This window comes from Coccinella septempunctata, chromosome 1 (assembly GCF_907165205.1).
Source record: "Coccinella septempunctata chromosome 1, icCocSept1.1, whole genome shotgun sequence".
Lineage (NCBI taxonomy): Eukaryota > Metazoa > Arthropoda > Insecta > Coleoptera > Coccinellidae > Coccinella > Coccinella septempunctata.
In genome coordinates, this window is record NC_058189.1 from 16,424,454 (window position 1) to 16,448,493 (window position 24,040).

At 39.8% G+C, this 24,040-nt stretch overlaps 2 protein-coding genes across 2 annotated transcripts in view; one reads left to right on the top strand and one right to left on the bottom strand.

The window, feature by feature from the left end:
• Positions 1–13,699: 13,699 nt before the first annotated feature.
• Positions 13,700–18,619, bottom strand: LOC123322784 (uncharacterized protein K02A2.6-like). The gene is made up of 4 exons (XM_044910803.1): positions 18,463–18,619; positions 17,374–18,346; positions 16,354–17,326; positions 13,700–14,425 (listed from the first exon to the last, which is right to left on the bottom strand). The coding sequence occupies exons 1-4, from the start codon at positions 18,617–18,619 to the stop codon at positions 13,700–13,702; spliced, it is 2,829 nt and encodes a 942-aa protein (XP_044766738.1).
• A 2,329-nt stretch (positions 18,620–20,948) lies between these two features.
• Positions 20,949–24,040, top strand: part of LOC123322787 — a 41,884-nt gene continuing 38,792 nt past the window's right edge. The window contains exon 1 of the mRNA XM_044910804.1: positions 20,949–21,172. Coding sequence (XP_044766739.1) covers positions 20,979–21,172 — 194 coding nt within the window. The 5' untranslated portion in view covers positions 20,949–20,978. The remainder of the gene's footprint in view (positions 21,173–24,040) is intronic.

Sequence of the window (24,040 nt, forward strand, 5' to 3'; positions counted from 1 at the left end):
TAATTTTAATTCAACAACAACCTAAAATGCTAAAATGACAGTTCACCTGGAAAATAGTAAAGCACGAGCTAAGAATTACGTCTAGACACGAAATATCGACGTTCAAAATTCCAGAGCCTACTTGACGACGAATTTTTTTGAACGCACGTTATATGCGTCTATCTGCGTTTCAAAGAAATTTGAAGTAAACCATCGATTGTAAAAATTATCTCCGGTAGTTCAGTTTTTTGATCTGTCGAGTTCGAGCAGTAAGGGGTAGAGATAAGCGTCGGAAATTGTTATCAGGGTGCATTTCAGTGCTGTTTTCTTGACAACTGAATTGTAATTAACTTTGAAAAATGGATTATTTGGGTAGCGACGACAGCGACATGGAATTATTAGAGATGGTTGATGAGAAGAAAGTGAATCGGAAGAAACCATAATACAAAAAGTTTATAAAGCACAAGTTGATTACATGATTATTTTGAATGATTACGAGTTCACATGTAGAATTCAACTGAGCAAAGGTGCTGTGAGTGAATTATTGGATTTAATTAATCCATATTTGAGGGCGCAATGTGAGAAAATTGAAAGCGAAGAGTTGAAGGCTTCGGTCAATCGTCTCCAACTCTCCTCTTTCAATTTATTGTTGGTAGCATTAATAGCTCTGCTGGTAATAACCCCATCAGCTGCTAGAAATTCTACCAAACGCATGGCCTTTCTTTAGTCATTGGTTTTGATTTAGGCTGAAAAAATCATTGCCTTCAGAACTTGAAATTAATGAAAAATGAATATCGATAACAACGGCGCTTTTATTTGAAGGTACTTACGGTTGAGGAATTCATTTTCAACTATTGCGTGGTTCAGAATCTCGACCAACAATTATTGTGCTGTATTTATTGCCGTATGCACCTAAGATGTCTAAAACTCTGGTGTATTCACTGATTCGATTTTGTTTTTAATTTCGTGGGGATATGGGATCAGTTTCGTTTTTTCCACTGTAGGTAGCGCTATTTAGAATTTGACAGAGCATTGTCATTTGATATTTGAAAATAATTTCCTACGACGTACGAATATGTTGTATTTATAAGCGATTAATTGGTGTGTGAAAATGTATTAGTTTCGAGAAAGAGGTGTAGAACATTCATTTATTCAACATGTCGTTCAGTAGGTTCAGTTTTCCATATGGACAATCAAGAGCTACAGCTAAGAATTCGGTGTTGTTGGAATTTGAAGCAGAACCAAATCAGATGAACGAACATTAGGAACCGATATAGCTAAGTTTTATGGAAACTTCAGCAATATTTCAAAGAAACTGTATTGGAAATATGTAATGTGAATTGTGAGCATGTATTGAGAATCAGAAATACATAAATCTATTCGAGTCTGTTACTTCAAATATTCTTCCTGAGTAGATATAGTGAAAATTTCCTTTCCGTCAACTGAATATACTGGATATTTGACTGTGTTTATTAAAATCATATTGAATTACCCCCCTCACGAATTCAAGTTGTCAAACGGAAATTATCTTGAAGAACAGTAATCACTATCGAACCCTTATTCGATAGTGTTTGTTTTTACAACGAAAATTGAACTGCAAAGCACAAATATTCCTTAACAGCTGACAAAATGCACCAGTTCAAGTTTATATTTTGAACTCGTTGGACGTTGATCGACATTCGATATCAACGCAAAACAAAATAAAACGAGAGAGTATCATTGGACTTTCTTTGGTAGAACAAGGATAGAACGAAGCAAATGACATGGTGGCGCCGCCACGAAACTGATCCCATATCCCCGATTTTCTGAAATGTTGATGCTTGCAAAAAGTGACAAGTGCACACACCAGTGTTTTAGACATCTTATATGCACCTTTCATTGAACGACGTTTAAGCATAGAATCTCTATGGGAAAAAAAGACATTAAGGAATTAAGCTCGTTCAATGAAACGGTGCATACGGGTATGTAGTCATACACACGATTAACCTTTTATACATAATCTTCAAATATTTACACTGTCTAGTTTCTAACACACTCCAATATCTCAAACACTAGAAATGAATTGATAATGTGAGCTCTTATATAATATTAGTGTTCTGTGGTCTGAGCTGAGTAGATCCCTATCTATCCTTGCCTTGAGATAGATAACGTCACACCATAATTGTGAAATGCAAACCATAGATAGATAACTACAAAGATAGATAGGCAGACAAACTGGAGATAGCGATCTATCCCTTATCTTGGATAGGTTATTGAAAACGGCCGTTAGACGTTGAGAGCCCGAGAAAGAATTTCCTTGCCCAAAATTCTATAAGCATATATATCTCGTCAATAATCCTATTTATTACAAACTAATCGAATGCCAGTTTCAGATCCTCCATTGAATGTATACATTGGAAGCAAGAATCTTATGATAATTTATCGCTTGCGAGTATGGCATACGATTTCTCGACTAAAAACAATAGAGAAAATATTCTCCTGTAAACGGCCCTCTATAGGGGTACCACTGTCAAGCTTTCACCATTTTCTGGCCAATTAGCTAGGACGCCGAGACCAAATACGAAAGCAGAAATTGCTGCTCGCCGTAACGAAACTTGAACTATATTATTTCTCTATATTTCCGAAGTTAAATATCTATTCTCCTAAAACTAATCTGATCCACTTGATTTTTATCGATTTCCTCCCAGCTCTCATTCATGAATTACTTGGGGCACGTGTTGAAAGCGTAAGCTGCAATTTAGGAGAGATTATCTCTCAACCGAGAATTTATCAGATTGGAGCTCTAATAAAGTTGCTCCGTCGGCATTGAACTTTCAAGAATTTTATTCGGCTTTAAAAGTTTTTCATTCTACTTGCCTTTGATAAAGTTTGTCCGGAAAGAATTCTACATGTTTAAGCTTAATAGCTCTATACTCACTGTCGGATATATTAACGAGTAATTAGGTATATTGATTATTCTTCGCATAATCTCAATATTTTTTCCAATTACATGAACTTAAGATTATGTCAGAAATGCACAATTTGATGATTTTCTCTTCAGTCTGCATCTCGTTTTAAATAAGATCAAACGGTTCTACGCGATTGAAAATATAATTTACATTATGCCACGACAAGTTTTAGTAGCGGAGGTAGCCTTCTATTTTCTTTAGTGATTTGATACCGCATGAAATTCATTTTGGGGGTAGATTCATGTTCAAATATCATGAAAGTGAACGTCAGTCGCCGCTCCAATGGTGGGGCTAATGGTGGCGATGTGTTAAGGTTGCCGAAAAAGATATTTTTTCAAGTGATTTGATACCGCACCAAAATCCGTAATATGATAGTTCGGATCATTCTGAATGGGAAAATAACCGTCAGCTGCAAAAACGATAATGCATTATACGTCGGCCGCGTGTATGAACTCGACCAAATTTAAGAAAAAAAAAGGCATTTGATACCGCCTGAATTTCATAGAACTGACTGTTTATACCTCAAAACGAATGAAAATCATTGTCAGCTGCATCTCAACGGTGGAAAGAACGTCAGTCAACGTCCTAAACATGCGCGCGTTGAGTGCAACGGAGCGTCTTATAATTGATACTGAAAATAAACTGACGATATTTACCTACAGAATCATTTATCGCATGAAAATTCAAATTTAAATTGTTTTTAAAAAAACTGAATGATAAGATTTTTCTTCAGAAAAGGAAAAAAGTCTTTCAAAATTAAATGTTGATCAGAATCTTATGGAAGAGCCTTTACAGACTTCTAAAAGGTTGGATCGTGGAATATTGGGCAACTTAAAAAAATTGCAGAATGTGTTTGATGAATATACAGGATGTTCCCATTCAGAATGATCCGAACAATCGTATTACGGATTTTGGTGCGGTATGAAACCACTTTTTCGGCAACTTTAAAACGTCGTCACCAATAGCCCCACCATTGGCTCGGCGACTGACGTTTACTTTCATGATACTTGAACATCAATCTAACCCCAAAATGAATTTCATGCGGTATCAAATCGCTGAAAAAAATAGTACGCCACCTCCCCTACTATTTCACCCAATAACGATGTCGAACACAAGTGCAAGTGGCCAATTTATGCTCCTCTTCCTTTCACACCACGGGTTTTTAACGGAAAACAACCGTATAAAAATTATTCATCGGGTTTTATCAGTACGGTGGGAACATCGAGTTCTCGAATCTCGTGGCGATAAGCGCCGCCGAAAGTGGAATTCGCCGGTTGTTTTCCGGTGCGAAGCTGAACCGCACCACGTATGAAAGATCAATGTAACTCAGAACATCGGTAAAAACCCTTTGCTCTTCATAACTTGATTGTTTTGATCAATAAGTGTGTTCTAATGGGTATTCGTTTTTACCATAGACATAGAGATGAGCATTCCCTTTCGATCTGTGCATAAAATACGCTCAAAAGAAGTGACAAGGAGAAACTGAACATCAGGTCAGCAAGTTGTCTTTTTCTAAAATTTTGATTGGTCCACACTCACGTCTATGTCAACAGAAAAGAGACAGGTATTGGCCTGACGACAATTCCTGTTTTTCTATAAAAGCCAATTTCATTCTGGTATTGCTCAGAAGTAAAAGATCTTATACGAAAAAATCGAAGAATAAGAAGAATATATCGAATGAATAAAAGTGATCTGAATAGAAGAATCCTCAACCGCCATAGCCAAGTTCTAAAAAACGCCCTGAAAGATCTAAGAACAAGCAGATGAAACGAAAGGGTTCAGGAACTGAATACAATTACAATTGATCATTCTGCATGGAAAATGCAAAAAAGCCTACGAGGATAAAAGACTAAAATTCCACCCCTACCCGGAGAAAGCAGAATGGCGTATACCAATATTGATAAGGCAGATGCATTGGCGGACTCGATCGAACGAGAATCGGGAATAAATTACAGGATAGACGACGGTAATGAAAATTTGGAAGAAGAAATGGATGAATTACCAGCGGCTGCTGAAATATACAAACCAACATCGCCAAATGAAATCAGGGAAATAATCAGAAGTTTGAAGAAGAGGAAAGCTCCCAGAAGCGATAAAATAACGAACTGCTCTAACAAATATCGCGAATGGAATTATGAGAACAGAAACAGCGGAAGTCATAGTGTTAAATAAACCATTCAAAGAGAAGAAGTTCCCACAAAACTATAGACCGATAAATCTACTGTCGGCGTTAGGAAAAGTAGTAGAAAGAATTATAGCCACGAGGCTAAATGAGAAAACCGAAAATCTGAAACTACTACCACCAGAACAGTCCGGATTCAGAAGAGAGCATTCAACAGATCAACAATTATTAAGGCTCACAGAATACATTACAGAGGGATTCCAAAATGAACAAGCTACAGGTCTTGCTTTACTAGACGTCGCCAGAGCATTCGACAGAGTATGGCATGAAGGATTAATATATAAGATGAGATGTGCTGGATATTCGATCAAAATATGCAAGTTGATCGGGAATTATCTCAAAAATAGATTTTACGTGAAAGTGGAAGGAGAATGCTCCACAACAAGAGATATAGAGGCTGGAGTACCCCAAGGGTCAGTACTGGGGCCACTTCTGTACAACATATACATTCACGATATTCCGAAGAATCCAAGAACGCTAACGCTATATGCTGACGACACAGGCATAGCAACTCGACACCGCAACCCAGAAGTAATAGAACGAGTTCTACAAGAAACGATTGAAGAAACGATTGAAGAAACAAGTGACTGGTGCATAAAGCGGAAAATCAAGCTCAATGGACAAAAGAGCCAAGAAATATTACTGAAGAAGTGAAGACTACGACCCACGACGAATCTAGAAGTTGACGGCGAAGAAATCGACTGGAAAAATGAAGCCAAATACTTAGGAATAAGACTTGACAAAGACTCACTTGGAAAAGTCATATCAAACAAGCAATCGACAGAACGAAAGCAGCGATGAATAGACTCTACCCTCTGATAGGAAGAAGGAGCCACATATCGAAAGAGAAAATTGAAAATAATCAAAGCCGTTGCTAGGCCTCAACTGACTAATGGATAAGTTGCCTAGGGTTTCGCGGCAAAGAGCCATATCAAAAGAATTCAGGCCACTGAAAACAAGCTGCTACGATGTGCAATAGAAGCACCTTGGTTTGTCAGGAATAGACAGATTTATAGGGACCTTAAATGGGAAACCATAACGGAATTCATGAACAGAAAAGTGAAAAACCATTCGAATCAAGAACTCAGGAGACTAGTGGACTACGACCTAGAGGAAGACAAAAAGAGAATGCGAATTTACCGAAGGAGACCAAGACAATTAAAAAGAGATCAAAATAAGAACAGAAACTCATTGAAAAATCCATAAAAGTGTTATCCACTTTAAACACATAAATCCCAGCACGATAGTGTGCGAGAAGAAAACCGACTAAGAGATGAACGGTTTATAGGCAAATGCCCGGAACCAATATTCAAGAAGGAGTTAAAGGTTTTTAGTGGGTCCCGAGCACAGGAGAGTGAGAATCCCCACACTTGTTCCTCCTCAGGAGAGGATTGTTCGTCTGACTTGCAGATTTTCCCCCTGCTACACCGAACAAAAAAAAATATATATATTGCTCAGTTCATGTCTCTCTGTCTACGGTTTTGACCGACCTGGGTAGGCGACATGGATTATTTAGATTTTTTTCGAATTTCTAATTTTGTTCATTATTATTATTATTCAACTTTAATTATCAACCTTATTTCATCGAAGAATCATCACCCAATCTAATGAAAAGTTATGAGTGAAATACATAATTTGTATTCAGTTTTCAAATTAACATATCCTTCTTGCCCTTCTTCCCTCTAGATAAATGACAACGCCAAATTCACTGCACAATGAGATTGACCGCAAAAAATGCCAATAATTCGATACTATTCAAATAGAAAATCACTGCTATCGAATGGACCGCAATCACTAAAAATTGGATAATAAATTATTTTCATTTCAAGGTGTTAATGCCAATGAGCACGGAAGGCTTTTACGTCGAATGTCTGTCCTGATTATACCAGTTGAAGAAATAACGTTTCGAAATAATATTCCATAGGAGGACAGAAGACGTTAGGTCAACTATAATTCGCTTTCCACGTGCCCCTTCGCTCCTTTCCATTACGTCTCGTAAAAACAAGCCGGTTGAAGAAACAAAGAGAAAAAAGTTTATCAGGGATTCTACAAGGAGTGTTTTAGTGCAAGATGCTACTTTCTTGTTATAAGAAGGAGAACGAGGAAAACATTACTTAGAGAGCAGTTTTCCAAGTTTTTGTGACGATATTGTCCGAGCATTTTCCGCCCTAAAGAAATTCCATCGAGATTTTTATCATAAGGGGCTTTTTATTTCATGCAAATGAATTCCTACGCTATTGCGGAACTATGGGATAGATTACTTCGTCCGAGTTGATTCTCATTCTACAGTGCGTTTCGACAGAAACTATCAAAAACAAATATCTTAAAATAGCCCACTCACCTAAATATCTTTGAGACACTATACAGGATATTTCACGAATAAACGGACAAATGGAAGCCGTGAAGAGAGGGCATTGAGCTGACTTCAAAAGCATCTTATATGTGTGTCTTAGGGAGGGCGCCAAAGTAGCGAAGCACTGACATGGCAGATACATGACAAAGGCGATGCATAATTTTAGGATATGAACTGAGAATGACATATTGCACTCAACTGACACTTCCTTCAGATGTGCGATATCTGAAAATTTTGTATCGCCTTTGTTATGTGTGTGCCATGTCAGTGCTACGCTTCTTTGGTGAGCGCTCCCACTTAGATACTCCGTTTCCGATATACAGGGGTTTTCTAAAATTTCTCGAATTTCCTTCTGGCTATAATTCCTGATATTTTTGATTGATTCGATTGAAAATTTACTATCAGCTTGAAGTTGTTAGTTTCGGTGAATGGAGTTTCAATTATAAGTTTCAAGATAGCGTAGTTTTTTTTTTCATATTCGTGTATTATCAATACACAACATTTTATCATCCTGAATGAAAATTTTGAAGAGGGTTTTGAAACCACCAGTTTTTCTTAGGTATTATTTTCTTCGGAAAAATAATACCCTTTCTAAAGTAGCTCGCAGATAACTGAGAAAGTGCACCAATTCAACAAAATTTTCCAGTTTGAAAGATCACTAACTTTCACTTTTATAATCACATTTGAAATCTCTTCTAACTGGAAGCTTCCTTTAGTATAATTTTTAGTATGGTTAAGGGAAGCTAATAATAAAATACCATGAGACAGGTGACTGGTTTAATCCGTTGGGTTTTTTAAACCTGTCTACTAAAAACGATAGTCTTCAAAAGAGGAAGTTAATTTTTGTTGGTGCAGCTGTAAAAATGCCGAAAGTGCTTGTCAAAGAGACAGAGTGTCAGGAAGTACTAATTCAATTTTATCAGACGGTATTGAATATATTTCACTAATATAAGTGTGGGTTGAATAGTCTGTTGAGCTGGAACTATCGTTAGTATTTCCAAGGAAAAGGGAATTGAAATAAAAATATTTCAACAGAATATCACAGTTTTTATTCAACCCAACTTTATGAGGGTTGCCCTGAAGAGTAAAATGTATGCGATGTCGTTTTAACAAAAACGAATTTGTTTCGCCCTAATGTGCGGTCACTGTTGACGTCCGGAATGCAGGCTCGGGATGCAGGTCAAGTGTCGCCCTGATAATTGTTAACAGATGTGTTTTAGGGACTTCACGTCTTCGGGTAGCTGGAGTGGTTTTGAGAAAAACCTTTTGTGTGCAGGCTTGGAATGCGGAAGCGATATGCGTAATTTTCTTAGCTAGTGGTCGTCTGTCTCGATCGCTGAGTGTGAATGTGAATGAATTTTGCTTTTTTTTTTGTTTTTTTTTGGTGTAGCAGGGGGAAAATCTGCAAACAGACGAACACACCCTCTGCTGAGGGGGAACAGTGTGGGGATTCTCACTCTCTGAGCTCGAGACCCACTAAAAACCCTTAACTGCTTCTTCATAGGTTCCGGGCATTTTGCCTATTAACCAGTTGACTCTTATGGTTTCTGGACTCTCACACGATCATAGTCGTGTTGATAGTTGTATGCCGCCTATAGCTTTTATAGGTTAAGCTCTTCTTTGGTTACATTTAAATCCTTAACTGATCTCTCGGTCTTCGGTGGTAGGTTCTTGACCTTCTAGCTTCTTCCGTTGGATCGTAGTCGACTAATCTTCGTAGTTCCTCATTTGGATGTTGTTTGGCTTTGTCGAATATCCTTTCCGCCTTTCTCTTCATAAATTCTGTAACTGGTTCCCATTCCAAGTCCTTGTAGATTTGTTTGTTCCTAACAAACCAGGGTACGTCCATCGCCATTCTAAGGAGTTTATTCTCAGTGGCCTGTATTCTCTTGATGTGGGTCTTGGCTGCGAAGCCCCATGCCGCCGATCCATATGTGAGTTGTGGTCGCGCAATAGTTTTAATCATCGTCAACTTGATGTTCTTATTCATATGACTTCTTCTACCTATGAGTGGATAAAGTTTACTCATTGCGGCTTTTGTTTTATCAACAGCACATTTGATGTGGTTTTTCCATGTAAGTCCTCTGTCAAGCGTCACTCCTAGGTATGTTGCTTCATTTTTCCATTCAACCTCTTCTCCATCAACTTCAAGGTTTTCTTCCATCCTCAATCTTCTCTTTTGCAGTAATATTGCTTGAGTCTTTCTTCCATTGATTTGGATTTTCCATTTGATGCACCATTTGAGTAATTCATCTATGGCTTCTTGCAGTCTCCGGAGTATGATCTCTGGGCGTCGATGTCTGAACGCTATTCCTGTGTCATCTGCGTACAAGGTGAGCATATTTCTAGCATTCTTCGGGATATCATAAACGTATATTACGTAAAGCAGAGGTCCAAGTACCGATCCTTGAGGCACTCCCGCTTCCAATTGTCTGGTTCGAGAGGTTGCTCCATCTATCTTGACATAAAAGTTTCTATTCCTCAGATAGTTCCTTATAATCTTGCATAGCTTGGTCGAATATCCTGCTTTTTTCATCTTGTAGATTAGGCCTTCGTGCCATACTCTATCAAAAGCTCTCTCGATATCCATCAGAACTAATCCTGTGGCCTGTTTGGTCTGCATTCCTTCGGTGACGTATTCTATGAGCCGTAGTAATTGGAGTTCAGTCGAGTGTTCTCGTCGAAATCCAAATTGTTCGGGTGGAATTATCTTCAACATTTCTGTTTCCTCATTCAGCCTTTTGGCGATAACCCTCTCGACGACTTTTCCTAGTGCTGATAGTAGGCTGATTGGTCTATAATTTTGAGGAAATTTCCGTTCCTTTCCAGGCTTGTTGAAAACTATCATTTCTACAGTTTTCCATCTCTTTGGGTAGTATTCGGTCCTCATCACTCCGTTTGTTATATTCGTCAAGGCTGCTATTCCTTTTCTAGGCAATTTCTTCAACATATAATTCGTTATCCTATCTTCTCCCGGTGCTTTCCGGTTTTTCAGTTTCATTATTATCTCTTTGATTTCTGTTGGTGAAGCCGGTTTTGGAATGATTTCGGTTTCCGGTGGTTCCATCATCAGTTCTTCGTTTGCCTCCACTTCTTCTTCTAGATCTTCATTGTCATCATCATTTCTGTAATTTATTCTGGCTTCTCTCTCAATCGAGTCGGCAAGTGCTTCGGCTTTTTCAAGTCTCGTATATACCATTCCGTTTGCTCCATGCAGTGGAGGTATAACTGTCTGTTCTCGTCGTAAGCGTTTTTGCATTTTCCAAGCCGAGTGCTCTATTGTATTCAGTTCCCTTAATCTCTGGTGCCATCTGTTATTACGCAGTTCTGTTAAAGCATTTTTCAATATCTGACTTTGCTTATTCAGTTTCTTCTTGTCTTCTTCTCTTTTTGTTGTTCTGTAGATTTTCCTGAGTCTTCTGTCCTTTTTTATAAGTTCCTTTATATCCCTTGGCGTATCTCCATGTGAATGTTTCGGAATTGGTTTTCTTATTCTCTTGGTGCTTTCTTCATAGGCTTCTTTTATTTGATTTTCCAATTTTTCAACTGCTTCATCTAATTCATCCCGGGTGTTTATTTGGGGAATTTCCGTGATTTTCTCCTGAAGTAAATTCTTATATTTCTCCCAGTCTGTGCGATCCTTGGTTTGTGTCTCTTCTTCGTTTCTTGGGCCATGTCCCACTATGAATTCTATGGGATTGTGGTCTGAAGTTCCGTCTTCTATTGTATCAATGCTGATTTCTTCAGTGATGTCTTTCATTACGACAATGTCCAGTACATCGGGTAGTCCATTTACTCTTGGTATGTAGGTCGGTATATCAGGTCCTATCACAACTGCATCAAGTTTTTCAGCATAAATCTTCAGTCTTCTCCCGTTGGTATTTTCCACCCTACTGTTCCATTCCTGCGATTTGCAGTTAAGATCACCAATTATGATTTTCGGGTGTCTTCCTTCTAGTAGCATTTTCAGATCCTCTTCCAGCATGTCCTTATCCGGTGATTTATAAGTCGAAATAATCTTCACTTGTCCTCGATAAGTATTCACAATAATCGATATTGCTTCTACTTCTTGACCATTGAATATTTGGTCGAAATGGTGATCCATATTCCTTCTAGCCAGTATAGCAACGCCACCTGTGCTGTTAGGCCTATCATTTCTGTAGATATCGTAATTGGGAAATGCTATCCGAACGTTGGGGTTAAGTCTTGTTTCTTGGAGAGCTATGACATCCGGTCTCTTCTCTTCAATCAGTTCTTCGAATTCTGGTCTGCGGGCTCTCAATCCTTCGACGTTCCAAGAGACGATTATGAGATTGTTCTTTGTCTCGTATCAGCCATTAAATATTCTTAATAATTTGCTGCATCTTCTTCTCAATCTCTTTCTCCAGATTCTGCATCATCGTGCTGAGGAGGTTTTTCGTGAACTTATCCAGTTCCTCAGTGATTCCAGAAATTCCTTTTCTGGTTTCGGCTTTTTTGACGGTTTTTGCCTTTTCCGTCTTTTTCTCTGGTTTCTTCGTCTCTTTGACTGCTTTGGTTGCAGTTTCCTGGGGTTTCTTCACTTCCGAAGAGTTTTGGGCTGGCTTCGGAGTATTTTGTGTTGGCCTCGAGCTGGTTTGGTTTGATCTTGGCGATCTCTTGGCCTTTTTAGTGACCAATTTCCATTCGCTACATCCCTTGTAGCTGGCTGGATGTCCTTGCTCTCCACAGAGAACACAAGAAGCATTTCGCTCCTCGTTCTCCCTGGTAAGCGTACACTCCTTGGAGCTGTGATTACCGGAGCATTTCACGCACCTCCATGGAAAAGTACACTTACTTTGGGCATGTCCATATCGCTGACAGCGATAACATTGTCCAGGCCCGGTCGTCCTTCTCTTAGGTTCAACAACACAGTTCATGTTGTAGAGCCTTCTCACCTCGAAGATACCCTTATTCTGGGTTTTAACCAGCAATAAGGGCATCGGCTTTTTTGTTATATTTGAGGTCATCCTTATGACCTCAGCATCTACGATCCCTTGATCCTTGAGGTCGTCAAGGATCGTCGGGATATCTGAATCCAGCGGTAGGTATCTCACTACCGCGTAAATTTTCTTTTCCTCCTCTCGTTGGAGAGTGTAAAACTCTCTGTTGATTTTGTGGAGGAATTCAGTCATCCTTCGATGATCATCGGCGGTTTGTGGGACGATTCTTATACCGTCCTTTACTGTCGTCGCTCTTTGGTATTTAATACCGTTCCGCATCAAGGCGTTTGAAATTGACGTCCATTCGGACGTACCTCTCAGGGTAACTGGGGCGATTTTTTCTTTTCTCTCCACTGGAGTGGTTTTCTCATGAGCTGGGGTTTCCAAGACTCTTTTTTTGTTTGATTCTTCATTGGACGAGGAGCTATCCTTTCTCACTCTTTTGGCGGGTGGGGAAATTTTGTTTTGAGGGGTTTTGACCACCTCCATCTTCTGTTTTTGAACCGGTTAATTCACTTCTTGGACATTTTTCAAAATAATGTTCTTTTTTAGTGCTTTGGAGTAAGGACTTTCCTTATTTCCCTCCTGCAACTCGAGCCTCTCCCTGAGATTTTTAATCTCAGCAACTAAGCTAGATACGCATCTATCTAGCTCATTCACCCTCGCTTTCAAACTTGCGTTCTCCTCTCTCAAAATATCGTGTTCGGACACGACATTAGCGATTTCTGGCGCGTCTTCTTCCATTACGGAATCGCAGTCCGAATGGTCAGACATTTTAAAATCTGATTAATAATTACTTTGCTACTCAAAGAAATTGGAAATAAAATTTTTCAAGACAAAAAAGAAAAATGTATCTCATGCATAAAAACAAAACGACTCATCAAAAATTCTCTACGCTATGAGAAAAATCAGAAAGAAAGATACGAAAAATAAGCTCACCTGATGTTTTCTGCAGTACCAACGAGAAAAAAAAATCCTCTGGACACTTAGGATGAACACCAACTTTGAAAATTTTAAAGAATTAAAATTCCGATAGCAAATATAGAACCTACACAAACTTCACAGACAGTCACGAATTTTGCTTTCCATATGGGTTCTTCTTATACCATTTTCGGAACATTTTCTTTGCACCAATGAAATTGTACGACGAAGGAGGAGTGGTTTCCTATGTTTCTCCGTTTTGATTTTCTCGTCGTTTGTTGTAGGAATTCGGCATGTGAATTTATTTTCGAGGAAATTATTACATTTCCTACACACTCCCTCACCAGTGACGAAGTTACGAAACATATTGTAGAAATCTCTTGGGAAAATGAACTCTTCTGCCGGATCTAGTAGTTGTTCTTTCCTGGGCTGTAGTTTGATCTTCTCTATCGGGTTCTACAGGGTGTTCTTGCATTGGCTGGTTCTTCATATCGTCGTCCGCGATGACGTAGGCTGGTTTTAACCTGTCGATTGTCACTGTCGTTTCCTTGCCGTTTATTTTTATTACGAAGTGTTTTGGACTTCGACTCAACACTTCGTATGGTCCGTCGTAGGGGTTTTGCAGGCCTTTCTTCGGGCCATCATGCCGGACGAACACGTAAGGTGAAGTTACCAAGTCCTTGAATATAAAGCTGGTCCGCTCTACGTGGTGGCTTCCGTCAGTGGGCCTTATTTCTCGCATTTGTTGCTTTAGGTTCACTATGAAGTCGGATGTGTTCTCGCTGTCATCCGTACTTCTGGAATCCAGGAACTCTCCAGGCAATCTGAGTGGCTCTCCATATACTAGTTCTGCAGACGTTGCTTTTAGGTCTTCTCGCCAGGCTGCTCGCATTCCGAGGAGGACGGTTGGGAGTGTTTCGGTCCATCGGTCGTTCTTGTGGCATTTAATTGCTGCCTTAAGTTGTCGATGGATTCTCTCCACCATGCCGTTTGCTGCTGGGTGATAGGCGGTAGTTCGGATGTGATTCGTGCCAGTCAACTTATTTAATTCGTTGAACAGGCTCGACTCGAATTGTCTTCCCTGATCAGTTATGATCCGAAGTGGAGTATTGAACCTCGCTATCCAGTTTGTCTAAAATTCTCTGGCGATGGTGGATGCCTCCTGGTTTTGGAGTGACGCAGGTGAGGCAGTATCGGTAGCCCTCAGAGTGTGGCATGGTGATGAGGTCCATGTGCACGTGGTCGAATCGACGTGTTGGTGGCATGAAAGTACCTAGTGGAGCATTGACGTGGCGAGTGACTTTGGCTCGCTGACACTCTATACAGCTGCGGGACCAGTTTCTTCAGTCTGCGTTGATTGAAGGCCAAGGTCAACTGAGACCGCGGCATGTCAACTGGTAGACTATGTACATGGCTGCCTGGATAGTGGACTTTTTGTGGCAGGGTTGTTTTTCGACGAATCTCGGGCGTTCGATTGTCTGAATTTTGAATTCATCTTGGAAAAACTATACCATCTAGGATTCAGGGGAATTTTTCTCGAATGGGTTAAAAGTTATCCTGCGGATAGAAAAATGTTTGTCTACAGTAATCAAAAAAGTTCTAAAGATTATCCTATTCAAATGGGTGTACCACAGGGATCTGTGTTGGGGCCACTTTTGTTTATTTTATTTGTAAATGATTTACCGGACTCTATTAAAATTTACTTCCTCATCCTGTTTGATTTTAGAATCTTGTTGTTTGCGGACGACACATCCTTCTTGATAACAGCATCAAGCTTACGGGAACTAAAGAGTAGATGCGAGATGTTGGTAGAGTATTTTTCGGACTGGTGCCGGAAAAATTCTCTGATACTGAACGTTGATAAGACAAATCTAGTTCACTTTCAGATACGCGAATCTGTTGAAAAGTTGGTTCTTGATCTTCCTCTGGGAAGATTAGAATCTTCTGAGTGTGTGAATTTTTTGGGCCTGCAGGTTGACAAAAATTTAAATTGGCAGAGTCATACCGAGTCTGTCTGCAAAAAGCTCAGCAGTGCCTTTTTTGCACTGAAACGTTTAAAAAATATATTTCCGCCAGGTGTGTTGATTAGTATTTATTACTCAATGGCATTCTCACATATGAATTACAACGTCATTCTATGGGGATGGTCAGCAGGCGGTAGGGAGGTTTTTATTGCTCAGAAGAGAATAATTCGACTGATCTTCGGTCTCAAACCCCAGGAGTCCTACAAGCCAATGTTTTTGGAACATAGAATAATGAGCTTTCCATGTATTTATATCTTAAGATCTTTATTACATATTCACAACAATACTCAGTCTCTCATGAAATGCTCTCAATATCATGAATATAATACAAGGCATAAGAACACTATCTCAATCCCTGTGCATAGAACATCAAAATTTGTATAGTATGTATAGTGGAATCATAGACATAGAGACATGGACTGTGCCTTCCCTTTATATCTATGCATGAAATACGGTCAAAAAAAGTGACAGAGAGAAAAACACGTCGGGAATGCAGTTGTCTTTTTCTAGAATTTTGATTGGTCTACACTCACCTCTATGTGAACAAAAAAGAGAAAGGTATGTCCCGACGAGCTTTTCTCTCTTTCTAATAAATAGCCAATTTCATGCTGGCATTGCTCAGTCCATGTCTCTATGTCTATGAGTGGAATTAAACTTTATAACAATCTGCCAAATAGGCTAAAAAATTTAGAATACTATAGATTTAAGAGGGAACTCAAGGAGCTTCTGCTGGAGAAATGTTTCTACAGCAAAAGTGAATTTTTGAGCTCTGTTATTGAATGAAATATATTGTTTTTCTTTTCTTTTGGTTGTAAAATGACTTGTCCTATACATGAACCATGTCTCAAGGGATTAAATAAAATTATTATTATCATACGAAACGTTATTTGACCATTTTGATGGATGCATTCACTCCGGGATGTGTCAGTCTGTGAATGGTATCGAAGGCTGCTCTGCGGAATGATTTGGTGAGAAATGGACGTGCCTGAGGTGTGGATGTATCACAGTACACAGCGATTTCTGACCCATGTGGTTTCATCTTCCGTAGCAGCAATCCTGTGTCACCTTGAAGATATCTCTGCAGTTCGTCGTCATCTTCTTGCGATGTGGCCAATGCTGCATAGTCCAAGGTTGGAGTCACTTCGTCTACTCTTGAAAGGGCATCAGCGACGATATTCTGCAATCCTGGTACGTAGCGTATGTCGGTGGAGAATTGCGATATATAATCCAGATGGCGGAACTGTCTGGGCGAGCACTTCTCTGGCTTCTGCTTGAAGGCATACGTCAATGGCTTCTGATCCGTGAAAATGGTAAAGTTTCGGGCCTCTACCATGTGTCTGAAGTGTTTGATGGCTAGGTAGATGGCTAGCAGTTCACGGTCGTATGCTCCATAACGAGTCTCTGGTGGTGACAGTTTCTTGGAGAAGAATGCCAGTGGTTGCCATTCGCTGTTGACCAACTGTTGTAGAGTAGCTCCTACTGCAGTGTCTGACGCGTCGGTTACTAAGGCTAGAGGAGCGGCGTCCTTGGGATGCGCAAGCAAGGTGGCTGAAGCTAGCATCTTCTTCACTTCTTCAAAGGCTGCAGTGGCTTCTGGGGTCCATGAGATCTTCGCCTTTCCTTTCAGTTTTGGCACGAGCAGGTCGTGGAGAGGTGCAAGTGTCTGTGATGCTCGGGGTATGAAACGACGATAGAAGTTTATCATACCCAGGAATCTTCGAAGGTCTTTGGCGGTTGTTGGTTGACTGTACCCCAGTATGTCTTGGATTCTGTCTGGCAGTGGTCTTGTTCCATCGGTAGAGACGAGGTAACCAAGGAACTTTACTTCTGGTTCTCCAAAGATACACTTGGCTGGGTTGAGGACGATGGAGTAGTTGCGGAACCTCTCGAAGATGATCCGAAGATGTTTCATGTGTTCTTCTTCCGACGATGAGGCGATCAGTACGTCCTCAATGTAACTGAAGCAGAAATCCAGTCCTTGTATAATAGAACCTCATCGATGAACCTTTGGAAAGTCTGTGCTGCGTTCCGTAGTCCAAACGTCATGACTGGGAACTCGAACAGTCCAAATGGCGTTGTGATGGCGGTCTTGGGAACATCTTCTTCGGCCAGGGGAATCTGGTTGTATGCCCTCACTAGATCGAGGGTTGAGAAAATTTTCTTCCCCTGGAGGATGTGGGCGTAGTCCTGGATGTGTCTCACGGGATACTGATCGGGGACAGTCCGGGCGTTTAGGGCACGGTAGTCTCCACACGGTCTCCATTCTTCAGAACCCTTCTTTGGTGCGAGATGCAGTGGGGATGACCATGGACTCTTGGATGGACGGGCGATTCCTAGTCGTAGCATGGCTTCGAACTCCTTTTTGGCTGCCTTGTACTTTTCTGGTGCCAAACGTCGTGGTCTCGAAGCTACTGGTGGTCCGGGCATCGTCTTGATGTGATGCCTCGTGTTGTGCCTGATACGTCCTGGGGCTCCTGCAGGTCTGGTGATCTCTGGAAAATGCGTTAGTAGATCATGATACCTGGAGGATCCGTTGACAGTCTTGACTTCTGGGATGGAGCACTCAGCCACTTCTCCTTGGGTAGTGAGTTGGATGGTTCCGTCCAAAAGTCTTCGGTTCCTCACGTCCCCTAGCAGGTTGTAGAAATTCAAGAAGTCGACGCCGATGATGGGTTTTGATACGTCTGCTATGACGAACCTCCATGTGAAATCTCGGCGTAGTCCTAGGTTTAGCGTGAGGGTGGTTGTACCATACGTGGCGATGGGTGTCCCATTGGCTGCTGAAAGGACATAGTCGGACTTCTCTCGTCTGCCAGTGACTGCGCTGCGTGGGAAGACGCACAGATCTGCTCCAGTGTCGACCAGGAACTGCAACTTGGAGTCCTGATCCGTGATGAACAAGCGGCGCGTCGTTGGGCTGGGATCACTGGCCGCTTCTAGTGAAGGCCCCCCTCGTTTCCCGAGGTGTAGTTGCAGGGCTGCACGCACTTCGTGGACATGGCTCCGAATCTCGTATGGTACCAGCACTTTCCATCAGTTGACGATCGTCTGCGACTCTGGCTTCTTCGACGGTCGTGGGAACGGCTTCGGCTACCATCTCTCCTGGGTCGGTGGTGTGCTGCCAGCTCTGCTCGCAGGGTTGCTATCTCCAGGTTCAGTCCTAAGAACATCTGCTCCAGCTTCCTATCGATGATGGCCTCTATGTTGGTTGTCTCTGCTATCTCGTGGACGATAGGTCGGGAGGCTTCCATTATATTGTCTGCATGGGTTGCCAAGTCTACGAGATTTTTGTCCTTGATGATGTCCAATGACACCTGGACACACTTGGCTCATCCACAGGGATTTCATCAGGGCATCTGGGACGGTTCGATCTGCGAGTCCCTGTAAATGTCGAAGGAATTGTGATGGCTTACGATCTCCCATTTCCTCTCGTTCCAGTAGGCGGCGGGTCTTCTCTTCTTGGACTCAGACGTCGCACCAGCTCCAGCTTCAATTTCTCGTAGGCCCCGTCGGTAGGTGGGTTCATGATTATGTCCTTCACCTCGGCAGAAAATTTTGCTGGCAGGGCTCCTACGATGTAGCCAAACTTAGTCCGGTCTTGTGTCACTCCGGAGCAAAGAAAACTTCCTTCAGCCATGGCAAACCATAATTCGGGATCGGCGGCTACAAACTCGGGCATCCGAACGGAGACTCTGGAGACCAGGGCTGCTTCTTGTTCCATTTTTCTTCGGGGCTCCTTTTTCGATCACGTCGGGGTCACCAATTTGTGGGTTGAATAGTCTGTTGAGCTGGAACTATCGTTAGTATTTCCAAGGAAAAGGGAATTGAAATAAAAATATTCCAACAGAATATCACAGTTTTTATTCAACCCAACTTTATGAGGGTTGCCCTGAAGAGTAAAATGTATGCGATGTCGTTTTAACAAAAACGAATTTGTTTCGCCCTAATGTGCGGTCACTGTTGACGTCCGGAATGCAGGCTCGGGATGCAGGTCAAGTGTCGCCCTGATAATTGTTAACAGATATGTTTTAGGGACTTCACGTCTTCGGGTAGCTGGAGTGGTTTTGAGAAAAACCTTTTGTGTGCAGGCTTGGAATGCGGAAGCGATATGCGTAATTTTCTTAGCTAGTGGTCGTCTGTCTCGATCGCTGAGTGTGAATGTGAATGAATTTTGCTTTCCATATGGGTTCTTTTTATACCATTTTCGGAACATTTTCTCTGCACCAATGAAATTGTACGACGAAGGAGGAGTGGTTTCCTATGTTTCTCCGTTTTGATTTTCTCGTCGAATTTGTTGTAGGAATTCGGCATGTGAATTTATTTTCGAGGAAATTATTACATTTCCTACACGTACTAATTCAATTTTATCAGACGGTATTGAATATATTTCACTAATATAAGTAAATTCGGTCCTTTCGTTTGCATAAAAAGTGTAGCACTCTTCTACACTCGATTTGATTTACACCAGTGTAGAGGAAGTGTAGTTTATATACACATAGTCAAAAGGAGATGTAGATAAACTACACCTCCTCCCTCTACACTGGTGTAAATTCAATCAGCAAACGAATACTAAAATCGAGTGTAGAAAAGTGCTACCCTTTTTATGCAAACGAAAGGACCTATTATGTTTAATCTGAATCTGAACGACTCATACTTCAACTATTATACATGTTTCCGGAATCAGAAAGATTTTAAATGAAGATGATGAAAATGAATTTCTTTCTATTGGGTGACCCAAAAAGATGGTAGCATATTATGTATCAATTATTTAATTTTACTTCATAGCAAAGATAAATATACTTATTTAATCACTGCATGACCACTTGTAATTTACATGCGAATAACTGGATGAGAAATACCTTCAATCAGTTTGTATAAACGTTAGGTATATGTTCATCTCATATTTTCGAATTCATTTATTTTCTGAATTAAATTCACATAGTGAGAATTATTTCATTACTATGACCTTTAAGTAGACAGACAACATAGCGAGGATTTAAAACTCAAAAATAGTTTGACAAGCGTCATAACCTCACATTTTCGTCGTATGGAGGGCAGAATGTGTCAAATTTCCATGGCCAACTGACTGCTTTCATAAAATTTAACGAAGTATACCTAGATACCGAATCGTGAACATGATCAGGTTTTTATTGTGGTTATAGGAAAACAGATATTTCACTAGTTAGAGGCAAGACAAATAATTCTGCTGAGTTATTTGAATATTCATGTAAATGATGTCTTGTCAGTTTCGGAGAGAACTTTGGTCATTCCATTTGCTACAGAACTCTTGTAACTCCCATAAGCCGGAAATTACCCGAGATCATTAATAAGAAATCGGTAGTACTGAGAAAATCATAAACTGTTTCGAACCAAATGACAAAAGTTGTTTCTTCTTCGAAATTTCAATTATGTAAAATAAAAATTCCTGCTCTAGGGTGACGATGTAGTTTTTTTAAGTCCGGAAGCAGATGAACCCATCTCCTGTATTATGTCTCCATTTATTCTCAAAACCAAGAAGTTAACAATTCCATCTGAACTGTTTGTTTTATTGCAGTGAAAATCAACAGGATAAAGCCGTCGAATTCGATTGATATCCTCCTAACATCCAAAATGAATGGCACTTTGTTCGGGGTGTTCTCCTCAGTGGACAAAGCGAGCGAGATGGATGGAGAAGAATTCGGGAATTGTCAAGGAATTGGAAAATTCCAGACGAGTCTGGAGGCGACCGTTGACGAAATAACGGTTAGCTGGTCCTTTCATCGTTCCGATGGACCTGAAGAAATCGTTAGCAATATTACCTTTATGTAAGTATGATATAGCACATTTCTAGACGATTCGAATTCCCTTTGTTCTGTTTCGAATGGCTCTCATTTCGTTGTATGATGAAATACCAAATTATTCATTATTACCTTGACATATTGCTTGTATTGTGACCATTACTCGTTTCGAATTAATTGTAATCAATATCAGTTTGAGTCATAGTTTTATAAAAATATCAGTAGATACAAAGAAGAAATAATTCAGTCAATTTCAACACCAAAATTTTTTTTTATATTCAGAACCCCGATCAACATACACTCTAACCACCCCTAAACAAGTAATACTTATAGCAACCCTCTTCTTGTGATGCATCATTTGAGAGCTCGTTAAAAATAGTTTTAGTGGAGCGCCGCAGTGAAAACACATTTGACAATGAGATGGCGCTGAAAACGTATTATCAATACAGAAAAACTGTTTAATTACAGTTTTCTGTTTTATAATTGAGGGGCGCGAAATTCGAATTCTATTCCTTGTATTGAATTTCAATTTTAACCTTGTTGAGACCAGAAAACAAACATCCTGAGCGACAAAACAAAAGGATGGTTTTGTTTTGTGACCCAGATGTTAGTTTTCATCTGAACATTGTTTGGAATCGACTGGTATAAATGAAATACGCTGTTGGCTGTGATAAAATTTTATTTGCAGTCTATGAAAAATTTCTAAAAATTTGAAATTATGGACAACGAATAGAGCTTTCACTAGGATACAAGAGTATATGGTTATCTGCTATAGGTACGTCGAAGGTGAAAACGTTTTGAATTGATTAACTGAGTTGAATTTGTACAATTTATATCAGAAATTGAAATGAACCAATATTCAATTTACCGTCATGGGATACACATTTCCGTTACTTACATATTATTCACAAAATTTTTAGAACCACAATTGAAAAAAACCTCACAGAGGTATACAAGACCTGTATTCAAGCCCGTCAGTATAATTTCTTCATGCTTTTTTATGATTTCTTCATGGTATGGTCTTTTTATGACACAATATACGAATTGAATGATGAATAAAACTTTGACTTTCCAAACAACAATTTGACAGTCACCCGATTCCCAAATCGAAATCCATAAAACTTTTCCATTTCTGAATATATTGGAGGCAATTGAGAATCTTTGAATGGACGTATAAAAGTAATAATTTGCCCTAAATGAGCCCTTCATGCAAGGGATGCTTCCTACATACAACAATTTACGTGTATGAACAGTTCTCAATCGACTTGCAGTAAAATATTCATTGCACATGGTGTAGTCAGTAGTGTTTGCCGGTCTTTACGCCCTGAAAATTTTATCCCCTTCGTAACACTGAAAATAAAAACCAATCAATGACACATGTTACCAGTTTTAATACTTACATTCCCATTTTCCTTAGTAAAATTCGTTTTATTTGATGCACATTTCTTCACCATACAATAATTTTCGAGCGTTATTCTGAGGTTTTCGCCAAGAAATAAGACAAAAATTTCAATAAAATCAGCAACTAGAACGGCTTGAAAAACAAATGGCGATACGAGGTTGTCTATGGATACGAGAATCAAATCATTCAAAACCTGTTTGATCAAAATAGCCATCTGACTCTGACATCTCGCAAAATTATCCCTCCAATTAAAGTATTAACCAGACTAAGGGCCTTAAAAACACATTTGAAGCACAGATGTCGCTCACATCACTTTAGTCGCTTCGTTTCCTATCTTTCTACTCTACTTTCAACTCAGTTTATTGATTCAAAACGTTTTCACAGGAAAAACACCTTTGACGTACCTATAGCAGATAACCATATACTCTTGTATCCTAGTCAAAGCTCTATTCGTTTTTGTAAATTTTTTATAGATTGCAAATAAAAATTTATCACATCCAACAGCGTATTTCATTGATACCAATCGATTCCAAACAATGTTCAGATGAAAACTAACATCCTGGTCACAAAACAAAACCATCCTTTTGTTTTGTCGCCCAGGATGTTTGTTTTCTGGTCTCAACAAGATCAATATTGAAATTCAATACAAGGAATAGAATTAGAATTTCGCGCCCCTCAATTATAAAACAGAAAACTGTTATTAAACAGTTTTTCTGTATTGATAATACGTTTTCAGCGCCATCTCATTGTCAAATGTGTTTTCACTGGCCAAAATGTAGTCGGTTTTTAGTACTAGAGATATGAGGGCGTTTCCTAGCTTTCTACTCTATAATCTTTGGATAATACTTATTATTATTTCTCTGATTTCTATAGCAGTTACCATAGCAATCACCGAATTAACGTTAATCCTGTCTTAAATAAGTCGGTGCACTCGGGTTCTAATGAGATGAGGTTGGTGTATGTTTCGTATTTTGTAACTTTGATGCGAAAATTGTGCATTAAACGAATTCACGGCATCATGGGATGATACTGCCGGGATTCGCGATTTGTTGTGTTTCTAATGCGTTTCACCACCTAATTTAAAGCTTCGGGCGCACATATATATATATATATGAATATAACAGATGAGTTATAAGGGGTTGTGGCAATCAGCAAAAAACGAAGATTTTTTCCTCTTCATTCCATTACGTCGAAGTTTCGGTCCTTTTTAAGACCTTCTTCACTTCAGGAGTCGGAAAATCGGAGGTACAAACACGTGGTATAAAAGGTTGAAACAATATAAGCTGGCTTGACATGCATTTTAGCTTTGTAGATACTCTGCATTGAAGAGTATGGAAGATTTAAATGTTTACCGATTTCATTCATTGAAGCGACTGCTAGAAAAATCGCGCGCAATCGCAAAGTTCAACGATAGATAGATAGAACATCTCAAGAGAGTTTATTTACATGTTGAAATGTTGTTAAGAAAAGATATCTCTTAAAGATGGGACTGA